Genomic DNA, 12,571 nt, shown 5'->3' with positions numbered 1-12,571 from the left:
CTCTTTCCTCCAACTCCAGCACCATCACTACACCAGTACAACAGCTTTCAGTTTAGAGACGAGGACACACTTCGGAGTTGGTGAAAAAAAGTCACCAGAAAAAAGCAGCTTTTACTAATGGACATACAGTTTCTAGCTCTTTTTTTGTATGACTTATGTTCCAGTTTGCTCCACTTCAGATCTGTGGTCCTACAAATATTGCACAAATATGAAAAGATGTAGCAGTTGATTCCTAGCAGCTTTTCCCAACAGACAGCCTGACTGCTCTTGGCTGTGCATTCTGGAAGTTGGTGTTCAATATATTTTGAGAGTAAGAGGTTGGAGAAAGCTTGCACAGGCCAGTTCCTGTCTCTCAAACCAGATTTCCTTGAAGAGTGGTGGTTGGAAAAATTGGAGGAAGAGCTCACTATGTGTATTCCCTTGATCCCTGGAAGAAAGACAGGGTAGATCCCAGTGGATGGTGCTGAAACTCAAGTCCTGGGCAAAAGCAGAAAAAAAAATGCCAAGGAAAAATATTCTTGAAAAGTGGACAGGACCTCAAACTGGGTCTTCAGAACACGCGCTCAAGGGATTATTTGGATGGCTGGCAATCAGAGTGCAGTGATGATAATTGAGTCATATATAGAAATCCAGTTTAACGATCTGTCATGGTTACCTGCTCCTCTTCCACATCTAGAACATAGGAACATTTCCCAGAAGATGGGATAGACAAGCTTGTGGATCCTTTCCTTCTCTTGCTATCTTTCTGCTAAACTGGGTCACTCCAGGAAATGAATGCCTTTCTTATTTCAGTTCTGGGTTCCAGCATAGGATCTATCCCAGTATATGAACAAACTGGATTTGTTGAAAAAAAAAATAACCCCAACTCCCTGCCATTGTCTTGTGTTTTGGCAAGAAAGTCCTTTTGTGGCTGTGCAGAGAAGGCAAAAGTGCTCACATTGTTCCTGCACTTTTTACAGCTGGAGCGATGATGCACTGCTTTAAAGAAGGGTGGTTAGAGTTTATTTTCTAGCAGACCTGGATTAAGATTATAATAGGTCTTGGTGTGAATGGGTCTCTATTCTGCCTCAGTGCTAGACAGGTGTACAAAAGCACAACACAAGTGCCCTCCCCCCACCCCTTTCATATTTTAGTAGGAATAATAAACTCTGCTTTCCCAAAATCAAGAGTTGAATGCATAGCAGAAAATTAAAATTCAAACACAAGCTCCAAATTATTTTGCCTTTTACAGTGCTCATTACTAAAGACATCTTACAGAAAGAAATATAAACCTCTTAATGCCTCAGCAACTGTAATGCTTTGGATCCATTCAGGAGTAAAATTCCTTCTGTTCTTTTAAGAGAGCAGAAATTCAACAGGCGAAACTGTCACTCATCAGTACCTTTCAATAACAGAGGTCCCAGGCCTCATCATTACAAGCCTTTGAAAAGCTCTGAAAAGTCGCTATTTCTTTGGGGGATTTATTTCTCTTGAGGTGCTTCTGTAAATGGGTTGCATTTTAACTTTTTCTGGGAATGGTTATAACTTAATATTGATGATTGTTAATTGTTTTGTATTACACTTGCCTTTTCTGTGCATTTCTGAGGCCCTTAAAGGCAGACTAAAATATTTTAAATGCAGAGTGGCAATACCTTTATCTGCTGTAAGCATCTGTTGGGGATATTTAATGCACACATCAAAAGCCTGTCATCGGATAATCTTTTACCCCATTTAATTATACAAAATGGTACATTTAAGGCTGTACTCGTTTTTTTACAAGGATGGAGAAGTAGTCCTCTAGAAGAGTGTTTCTCAACATCAGCGATTTTAATATGTGTGGACTACAATTCCCAGAAATCCCTCCTTAGCAACTTTAAGATGCATGGACTTCAACTCCCAGAATTCCCCAGTCATCATGCTGAAGTCTACACAAAGCTGCGAAGGTTGAGAAACCCTGAGCTAGAGCAAGGATAACGGACGACTACATTTCCCAGAGTTCTGTGAAAGAAGAAGGCGCGGCACTGAAATGAAGTCGGGTTTACAATTCAGCCGTTTTCTTTGGTTTCCCCCTGGCCGAAAGCAGCGTTTACAGTCGTGGACAGCTGGAGCCGCTTTCACGGCCACATTGTCTGTAGATTAAAGACGTGGCTAAATGCTCCTTTAGGGGAAGGGAATCGGGTTCTTTGGAAATATTTCCACTTCTTCCAGGGTTCCTAACTCAAATCCAGGCAGGAAAGACGCGGACTTCCATCTTCATCACTTCTGCAAAGGTGCTTGGTTTCTTGTCTTTGACGATTCTTCGGGAAACCGACATTTAACGTGTGAAGCTTTCAGAGTCAGCAGGGGGTGGGGGAGGCTATTGCAAACAAAGTATCTGAATGCATTTTACTGTGCGCTTCTCTACATTTCTCCTTCCAAGTCAGCCTTGTCGTCCCAGGAACTCGGAGGGGGGTCCTAGCCTGGCATGCAATTTTGCCCAATAAACACGCCAGGGTGGACGTAATAAAAGTATTTATTCTGCGCAGTGGGTCTCGCAGTTAGGTAAAGAGAGCTAGAATTGCAGGATTCAGCCTTTAGAGCCACGTCATTAATATGTTTTTGTTTAAACGGAGTTCTCAAGATGAAATACGTGGCGTCCTTCCACTACATTGGGGTTTGGATGGGTGGTTAAAAGCCTGTGTTTTCACAAAAGCGTGTTTGCTGGCAGAGAATGTGCGTGTTCAAAAACCAGGTGCCGGAAACGCTTGCCTGCTTGTGTTGAATGGTTGCCTAGGCTCCTTGTTTGTGCGTTGCCAAATAGACTCAGAGGAACTTTTGATCTTTTAGGAGTGGCCCAATTACAAGTTTTCCGTCGGTATGACCAATGGTGAAGGACGCAACAACAGCCAGACCAGCGTTCCTCAACCTTGGCAACTTTAAGATGTGTGGACTTCGCCTTCCAGAATTCTGGGGAGGCTGGGGAATTCTGGGAGTTGAAGTCCACACATCTTAAGGTGGCCGAGGAGGGATTTCTGGGAACTGTAGTCCACACATCTTAAAATTGCTGAGGTTGAGAAACACTGTTCTAGAGGACTACTTCTTCTCCATCCTTGTAAAAAAAAAAAAAAGAGTACAGCCTTGAGCCATTTTGTATAATTAAATGAGGGAAAAGATTATCCAATTACAGGCTTTTTTTGTACTTTGCAAGTGGCAAGTTTTTAACATACATACATACATAGATTTATATGGCTGCCCATCTCAAATACATGACTGGGTGGCTAATAATATTAAAAAGTAAATAAAAAAAAATTGTGTGTGTGTGTGTACGTGTGTGTATGTATACGTGTATGTGTGCATAGATATATATGTATATGTATATATATGCAAACTTACCAGATTACTTGAGTGATCAGCTTTCTTGCTGGAAAAGATCTTGAAAAGTGCTGTCTTGCACGATCCGGTTAGGCACTGATCGCATCTTCTCTGAGCTATAGAGGCAGTTGATTAATGCTGCATATCTTTAACAGCGCAGGGGCAGTCATGAGTGACTTGGAGATACAAACGCTTTGCATGGAAAGTTATAGCTCTCGATCTGCTCGGCATTACCAGGCCTTGCCTAACGGAAGGCTAAGCCGTGTCGCAGATGCCTCTGAAGACCGGCACTGGCATTCGCTCCGTCATATCTTCATGGTGGGTAAAGTGTTCTGGTTTTAAGAAGGTTTAGAGTTTAGAGAGCTACTGGACAGCAAGGGATGCCCAACTGATGACTGAATTAATTAAAAGTAGATAGATTATATCTGATCCTCTCCAGCCATACTTCTAACAATTTTCCCTTTATGTTCCCAAAGAATCTTACAATTTCACAGCACATTTTTTAGAGATCTGTGAGTAGCAGTCATTGCTTTCGGAAGTTCTGGGCACTTGAGGACTCAGGTTACGCAACTGGGATTCAAATAATTATTTTACCATCTTGATGAATATGGCCATGGGTTTTGCCTATCTAAAGATTAATGCTGATCAACTGAGACACCCTTGCCTCTTGGATTCACATTGGCTGTAGGATTTGAGAGCAGCCTTGCCATGCCAGTGGCCTGCGAGCCAGAGGTACTTTGGCCAAGTACAGGAGATGCATCACTGCAGTGCTCCACCAGGGTAGCTGTGCCACCAGGGAAGAAAATGCAAGCAGATTGGCAAACATGAGAGGGGATCCATGGGCAGAAAGGGGTGGCTCACTCTTTCTCTTTCCTGCAGTCGATCTTCCTGCCCCAGGGTTATCCTGAAAGTGTGAGCAAGGACTACCTGGCCTACCAGTTCTGGGACACCATCCAGGTGAGGAAGTGGTTTTTTCTGAGTGGTGGGGCTGCTCTCTTTCCATGGGATCCATGGAACTCAAACCTTCCTTCTCTTCGCATCCAGAAAGGCAGCCTCTCTGTTTTCCAGTCTGTAGAACAGCATATTTTTGAAAAGGGGGGGGGGGTTGCTTTAACTGGTTCTTTGGGCGTGTGGGTTTTTGGGTTTGTGAGCTAAGAGGACCCCCAGCTGGTGATGAACTGGGCCCAAAGGGTTCCTCATTCTGCTCCAACTATTGCCCTTTTTCTCTTCCTCTGCATCCCCCCCCCCATCTACTTGCAGGCCTTTGCAAGCAGCATCACAGGGACGCTGGCCACCCAGGCGGTGCTGAAGGGGGTGGGGGTCGGGGATGAGACGTCCACTGTTGCAGCTGCCACTGTCACTTGGATTCTGAAAGGTGGGCCTGACTTGAATTTCTCTGGGTCTTTCCCTCTGTTCTCATGGCAGAAGACCTTTCTCCCACAGGCTTCCTCACTTACTACTCTGAAGCCTCTCCTGTTGACCCAGTCCTATTTCTTGTGCCACCAGACCCTCCTGAGAACTTCTCCTCTTTGCCCCTCCTAATCCTCATCCAATGTAATTGCCTCCCAAGACTGTAGTTTAATAACTTTTCCTTGTGGCTTTCTTGAATTAAACACAACACAATACAAAATTACTCTTGTTCACTGTTGAACAAGCCAAAGTAACCTGGTTCACACAAAACACTGAGCTCTAAACACTGCTTTACAAACAACTATGTCTGGTTTGCATGTCATTGCTAAACTAAAATCCAGGAGATTGCATTATGAGACAGTGCAGCTTGTGAATCCAGCTTGTATTTGGTGAAGATGTTTGAAATAGTAGATATTTAATTGGGGGAAGGAGTGTTAATCATCCACAAATATTTGTTAAATCCAAAAGTAGGTCATTATGGCAATGTACATAATTTGCCCATCATGCAAGTGACACAAATGATGCCATTTACATAATGATGTCATTTATTTTATTATTTTATTTCTTAAATTGATTTCTATAGCTATATTCTCGTAGGTGTGACTTTGGATGGCTCAGAACACCTTAAAAACAATTTTAAAAACCCAATATCCATAAAACATTATGTAAACAATATAAACTGCTGCGGAAATTTGGTCTCTTGCATGCAAAATCAGTCGTGTCAACGTCTCCTTATAAATGCGCTGGGCATGATGGCCAATTAGATCGTCTCAGTTCTTTCAATTAACTGCTCCGTAAGTTGAGCAAGCATAAAATATGGCTGTTGTGTAAAGTCAATTGTGCTACTCGCATAGAATCTCTGTTCTAGTCAGGCCTAGGGTCACTGAAGCCAAGTTGCTCTCAGTTTCATGTCATCATGTGTTTAAGCCCATCCCACTTTCTTCTCCTCTAGATCTACTAGTCCTAGTCTCCCCTGTCTCAGAAATCTCTCTTCATGTTACTTTTGTATTTTCATACTCTGCCTTATGTTGCCATGAAAACAATTCATGTCTCTTCTGTGACAGATGGAACAGGAATGTTGGGCCGAATTGCTTTTGCTTGGAGCAAGGGGTGAGTTCTGCTTCTCTCCTCGCTTTGGTCTTAGTAGCCTGGGCAGGTATCTCTGGGTGGGGCTGTCTATATTTCATTTATTTCTCACCTTTTTCCAAAGAACTCAAGCTGGCATATATGACTCATCCATCCTCCCTCAGTAGTACCTTCACAACTTCCTGTGAGGTGGGCTGAGACATCATGATGGGCCTCAGTCATTCCAGGAAACTTGATGGATAAGTGGGGATATGAACCTGGGGCTTTCCTGTGATAGTCTACACCCAAGCTCTTTCCGGAACTAGATTTTAAAACCCTGTTACTTCCTTGTTTGCTTTCTTTTTCTTTTCTAGGAGCAAACTGGATTGTGATGCTAAGCAATGGAGGTAAAGAGGGATAAGGCCCTTCCTTCAGTTTTGACTTCCAATTAATAGGTCTCATGCCCAACCTTAGGTACACATTCATGCATTACCACAGTTGGGCATCATACCAAAGAGGTACGCTTGGGGTGGGGTGGGGAGCTGATTTATTTCTAATCTTAGCTAAGTGACTTTTTCCAACAACACCGCCCAGACTCTTTGCAGATGTGCTCAATGACGTGGCCATCTTCATGGAGATCATGGCACCAGCTTTCCCAGCATGCTTCACACTCATTGTCTGCACAAGTGGCTTTTTCAAGGTAAAGACCAAGTGTGCAGAGAAGAGGAGTTGACTTGACAATATTAGAAGTAACTGTGGAGTAAAAGCAACAGACTAAGGACTTGGTCTCTAAAATGGGGGGAGCAAACCTGGTGGGCTGGTTGTGGAAACAGTGAGAGTTTCAACCACTCTTTTTGTAGCACACAAAGCTTCTCTTCTGCTCTGTTCTCTTCTGTCTTCTCTTTGTGTCAGTGCATTGTGGGTGTGGCTGGAGGGGCCACCCGGGCAGCTCTCACCATGCACCAGGCCCGCCGGGACAACATGGCAGATGTATCAGCCAAAGATGGAAGCCAGGTGAAATGAGGGATCACAGAAAAACACCCAGCTCATGACTTGGCCAAGAAGAGATCATGAAGGACCTCTGGTCTAAACCTACTTTCTTCTAACCTTCTCCTGACTTTTTCCCATTACACAGGAGACGCTAGTGAACTTAGCTGGCCTACTCTTCAGTCTCTTCCTGATCCCTATTGTAGCGGACAATCTCCAGTGAGTAAAATGCTGTTTTTTCATTCTCTCTCTCTCTCTCTCTCTCTCTGTGCATGTGTCTGTGTGTGTGTGTAGACCAGGCAGATTGTGGAGGAATAATATACAAGGATAAAAGGAATGGAATGGTGAGGGAGAGAAAGGGGAGAGATTGGTGAAACAAAGGTAGGGATGGGGAATCTTTTCTCTCAATTCTCGTTCTCTTCCCTTCAGCCTCACCTATGCCTTCTATGCTCTCTTCACTATCCTCCATCTCTACGCCAACTATCAAGCAGTACGGGCGGTTTGCATGGAGACCCTTAACCGTGCCCGGCTCCACTTAGTCTTGCAGCATTACTTGCAGTGGGAAGAAGTGCCTGGACCTGCTATCATCAATCCTCAGGAGCCCCTTCTGCTAGGTAACTAAGGGCTCGCGATCCCAGGCATCCTGTGGTACCATGTCCAATGGTTATGTTGATAATATGGACTAGAGTGGCCATTGACGTAGGGATGGCTTCAAAAAAAAAAAAATGTTATGGAAATCTGTGTGTGTCAAGCATGGGATTATTTTCCAGTTCTTCTCCTAGGGGTGCAAGAGTTAATCTGAGGAAGGGAGGTTTACCTCGATCTGATCCTGGTAAGGAAGAATAGCTTTGTTCAAGTTCTCATTTGCCAGTAGGCCAATCTAGCAGTCCAGATGAGGATCATGGGTGGGAATTTGCCAACCACTGGGATATAGGCAGGACAACCAGATCTGAGCTGCAAGAATCACTAGATGGGAGCAAAGCGTGTGTTTTCTGTGCCACCTTGCTGCCATCTAGTGGTCATCAGAAGTTCTGCAGTGATAGGTAAATCCACAATGTTCTAGTTTTTGATGGAAACCATGAAACTCCAATAGAGTGTTTTGTGGGCATGTGTGAGAAGCTACTCTGGTAGTGGTGGAGCTCATGTTCTATCACCTAGCCAAGACTTCCACCAAATATTTGGTCAGTATTATTCGAATAAAGGGTTGCGGCTCATACACATTTTTCAATGTAGGGTTTCATCAGCAGCTCAAGATATCTCTTGGGACTCCTCTTTATACAGTGACTTCCAGGTGAGTTTCCTCCATTATTCTGAGGAAATTGGATGTATAATTTACTCTTTTAAAGTTGAGTTATATTATTGGTTTTAATTGGGAGCTTCTGTGAGCAAATACAGTAAATGGAGCATATTTTATAGGGATTTTAAAAAGCAGAGAAATGTGTACTCTTAACTGGCACTGACATCTAAGATGCAAACTTTTTTCTCAGTGCTGAAAATATTCTTTGGGAAACCAAAGAGAGAGTCTTCCCATCCCCAAAGCATCCTTCTTTAACCTTTGCTACTCATGTTTTTCTCCAATCTCCATCAGTGTTGCTGACTTCCAGAAAGCTCTTGAAGGCAACACTACAAATTACTTAATTTTCTTCAACCGACCAGCAGGTGGGTATGTGATCATATTGCAGGAAGATGTGAATTTCTGGCAGGGAAGACAAGTGTGGTCTGGTGGATAGTCTTGGGCTGGGATAAAGGAGATCTGAGATCAAGTTCCCATGTGAAGGTTGCCTGACTTTGGGCCAATCACCATTTCTTAGCCCAGCCAACCTCATGGGGTGGTTGAGTGGAGATCCTTGGGTCCAACTTGAGCTTCTAGAAGAAGGTGAGATATGTGTTATAGTAATAATCCACAGAGCCACAGAAACTCTTCGGCCATGCTGGTTGGGAATTGTAGTCCCAACACAACTGAAGAGGGCTGATATGCTCCTTGCATGCTTTCTCAACCATGCCTGTTGATTTTATATCATTCTTATTCCTTGACATATGGGCTAATTATGATTATATTTTGAGAATGATCTTTGGAATTATCAGCATTGCAATTTATTTTGAGGTATAACCTATAGTGAAGAATATAGTGAAGAATATATAAGAAGAATATATATGTAAGAATATATATTCAGAACTCAGCAGTGTTTTGATCATTATCCAAAATGGGCTGTCCATTTCACTTCTTTCCCATTTTGCTCCATCAGAATAACATTGATCTGGTGGAAGATCTGATAGTAAAGTGATCACAAGAGGGAGCACATCCAGAATCTTCCCATGCCTGTCTGTTCATTGACTCCTGTCTCTCTCTGTAGGGACGATCTCTATCCTGCTCCATCGGCAAGCAGACAGTGTGGATGTGATTAAAGCCTACACCCACGCCCTTATTCTAGAGGTCCTGCTACATCAAGATGTGGGAATGTGTGCCTTGGAAAGAGTGTCCCTCCTGCATTTGCAGCATCAGTTATGTAAAGGTGATGACCTGGGAAGTGAATTTGGAGGAAAAAACGACTTGGGAGTAGGGGGCAATCCAGAGGAGTAGCCATAACTTGGTGAGACTGGAAACCCACATTGCAGGTTCTTTTTTTGGTATCTCTCACTAGAAAGGGCTGGGGAGGCATCTCTCTCTGGTCCTGATTGTCTATCAAGGTTTGCAGCCCTTTTATTCCAGTACATTACATTGTGTGTTGACAGCTGGGTTCATGGTATGACCCACTGCAGGAGTATCCACATGTCCTCCCACGGTCCTCTCCCTGTGAGATCACTTCACTTGCCCTCCTCAGATTTGATCAGTTGAGGAAAGGCTTGCAAATGAAACCAAGATGTTTGCACCACCTTCCTCATGTCAATTATGTGCCCTACAACTGACAAAACTACTCTGTGGTAGACCTTTTCAAGAGAAGGTGGGAGCATGGAAGACAGAGAGATTTGGAGGTGGGGGTCTACATCAGGCTACCCCAGTCTTCTGGGGAGGGGAGAAGGGAGTTGCTCATCATAGATGATGCTCGGTAAGGTAGATGGTTGGTAACAGGCTGCTGCTTCTGTTCTCTCTCCTGCAGCATTTGGAAAAGGTTTTACAATTCCTGGTAACCTAACCTGTACCTTGTTTGTGGATTAATTTCCTTCGCATTTATAGTTCACCTCCTTCCAGGGACTCAAGGAGAATAATTTTGTTTCTCTTCTTCAGTCTGCAAAGGTTTTTCCCTCCCTTTCTCTTGCTTGCACCTGGCACAGATCTGCGGAGCAAGTTGCTCCTCATTTTCTCTCTTCCTCTTCATGCTTTTCAGAATCCAATAAAGAGGATCCCAAGATACATTCTGAAATGCATCAGTTCTTGGACAGGATATTTCCCAAATTCCTGGCAGGTGCGTGGTGGAAATTTAGAACCTGAGTTTTCCTTTAAATCCTGGATTCAGCACAAGAAAACTCCAATTTCACTTTTCAGCAGGTTACATCCATGGAGCCAACCTACACCTTTAAATGCTTCAGCTCGGTTGGGCATGGCAGCGTGTTGATGGCCAGGGACCACCCTTATTGGGGAGGGGAGGGGGGCTGAGGGCCCTCAAGAGGAGAGGGTCGCATTCATGTGGGTGGGATTGGTGGGAATATTGGGGGGTGGGGTTGTCTGCTTTCTAACTGTGATAATGCCTGTTTTAGCAGCTTTCATGTGCTTTCTACCGCAAAATAGTGAGAAATGACACCATCAGTTTTTAGCAGGTGATCAGAATAGCTTTCAGCAGCCGCAGAAAGAGGACCTGGGGGATTACAGAGACTTCTGAGGCCACAGCCGCCATCCCTACCCCCCAGTGCTGAATAAAAGGGATTTAGATATATGCTGGACCTTTCTCAGGACAGCTGGATTAATGCAGCCCTGAAGAACATCAGAAGATTCCAGAGTCCTTTTGTTCCTGGAACAGTGGCGTTCGTACCTTCCTAGGAAGATGTGAAATCATCTTTGTACAAAGCTCTCCCAGTGCTCAGTGGCTTCTGAGTGTCACTCAGAGCTTTGCCCAGTTTTTTTTTAATTAAACCAGATACAAGTAGTCATTGCTTACCGACCATTCATTCAGCGACCATTCGAAGTTATGACGGCGCTGAACAAGACGACTTATAACAACTCGTAGATGTTGTGGCTGCTGCAGTGTCCCTGTGATCGCTTTATCATGATTCGGGTGCTTAGCAACTGGTGCACATTTACGATGGTCACAGCGTCCTGCATTCACATGATCGCCATTTACAACCTTCACAGCCGGCTTCTGACAAGCAAAGTCAATGGGGAAGCCAGCAGGAAGTCACAAGTTGCGGTCACATGACATTGCATTTAATGATCTGTGGTGATTCACTTAATGACCACACCCAGAAATAATGAGCTGCCATCGTAAGTTGAGCACAGTCACGTGATTTTTCACTTTACAACTGTGTTGCTTAGTGACAGAATTGCTGGTTCCTATTGCAGTGGGCAAGTGAGGACTACCTCTAGTTTTGAATTTCTAATGTGTAATGGATGGTGTAAGCAGGGAAGATTCTGGAACGGAGCTTCAAGGTTGTCAGGAGGGGGGAGAGACATTCCAGGGCAGGTGCCTCCTCAGCCCGCAGCAAGAGCGTGGGAAGACGAAGAGGATGAGTCTCATGAGTTATAGCCACTAGTTGCTTTAGCATAGGTTGAGTCTGGCGAGATGGATGTCAGGTTCAGCCCAAGAACAGCAATGAGGCAATCCAGTACAGTTCAGTTCCTTTATTAGCTCGCACCTAATAGACAAAGTCTCGCCAGACTCAACCTATGCTAAAGCAACTAGTGGCTATAACCGGTGAGACTCATCCTCTTCGTCTTCCCGCGCTCTTGCTGCGGGCTGAGGCGGCGCCTGCCCTGGAATGTGTCTCCCCCCTCCTGACAACCTTGAGTTGCATTCCAGAATCTTCCCCGCTCACGCCATCCATTACAAATGCTGTTTACACTTGTATCCCTTGTTCTGCCCCAGAAAGATAGAAACAAAGGTCGAGGTGAAATCTTTATGGATATACCCAATCCTTTCTGTTCACTTGGGTTCTTCTGTGCTTCCAAGGACTGACAGCCGCTGGATGGGTAACCGACCGGAACCTCCTAGGCCCCGGGGAGTGGCGCATGGAATGGCTCAGTGCTGAGAAGAAAACCCTCTGACTATGGCTCTGGAAGAATTTTTATGCCAAGGACCTGATTTGTTCAGGCCTAAAAAAGGAGGGGATCCTGGTTTCCTTGGGGTTGTCATTTACAAAGACAACTATGGGGTTGGATTTGCCTTGTCTCAGTTTACCACAGCTGTAATTCTAAAATAAAGATGAGGTGTCAGCAACATAAGACCTCCTTTCTTTCCGATTTTTTTTTTAATGTGATGAAGTGTTTACATATTTTGCCTTTGGGGATAATGCTATTATATATTTCATAGCAGCACCGTAGGATTAATAGTTGGTGTGTTTAATCATACAGGTAATCCTTGTTTAGCAACCACAATTGGGACTGGAAACTCGGTCGTTAAGCAAAGTGGTCGCTAAGTGAAACCTTATGATCTTACTTATGATCTTGCTTCAGCTTTCCTATGCTTTACAGAGCTGCAAAGGTCATAAATGCAAGAATTGGTCGCAAGGTTACTTTTGCATCACCGTTGTAACTGCGAACAGTCGCTGTCCGAGGCAGTCGCTAAACGAGGACTTCCTGTACTCCCTGATTTTGCATTCCCAGGCCAGTACTCAGTGCCTGCCTTGT

General features: G+C 44.3%; 1 protein-coding gene across 3 annotated transcripts; it reads left to right on the top strand.

Annotated features, from left to right (window-relative positions):
- Positions 1-2,001: 2,001 nt before the first annotated feature.
- On the top strand, positions 2,002-12,184 carry RUSF1 (RUS family member 1). Of its 3 annotated transcripts, none has more exons than XM_015889043.3 (15): positions 2,002-2,249; positions 3,486-3,648; positions 4,210-4,287; positions 4,591-4,705; positions 5,805-5,850; positions 6,180-6,212; positions 6,400-6,505; positions 6,718-6,819; positions 6,941-7,011; positions 7,222-7,406; positions 8,026-8,083; positions 8,381-8,451; positions 9,147-9,305; positions 10,119-10,196; positions 10,549-11,400. In XM_015889043.3, the coding sequence occupies exons 2-15, from the start codon at positions 3,499-3,501 to the stop codon at positions 10,608-10,610; spliced, it is 1,314 nt and encodes a 437-aa protein (XP_015744529.1). In that variant the 5' UTR covers positions 2,002-2,249; positions 3,486-3,498; the 3' UTR covers positions 10,611-11,400. The 3 variants fall into 3 exon arrangements, with proteins under 3 accessions (XP_015744529.1, XP_007433969.1, XP_015744527.1); XM_007433907.4 differs by lacking the exon at positions 10,549-11,400 and adding an exon at positions 11,895-12,184 and having other exon boundaries at positions 2,003-2,249; positions 3,491-3,648; XM_015889041.3 differs by lacking the exon at positions 10,549-11,400 and adding an exon at positions 11,895-12,184 and having other exon boundaries at positions 2,004-2,249.
- Positions 12,185-12,571: the final 387 nt, after the last annotated feature.

The sequence above is a fragment of the Python bivittatus genome, unplaced genomic scaffold (assembly GCF_059951505.1).
Source record: "Python bivittatus isolate LINGU-HERP-01145 unplaced genomic scaffold, Pbiv_v1 ctg000440_np1212, whole genome shotgun sequence".
Lineage (NCBI taxonomy): Eukaryota > Metazoa > Chordata > Lepidosauria > Squamata > Pythonidae > Python > Python bivittatus.
The sequence above is the reverse complement of the archived record's forward strand: the minus strand, read 5'-3'. Positions and strand labels throughout refer to the sequence as shown.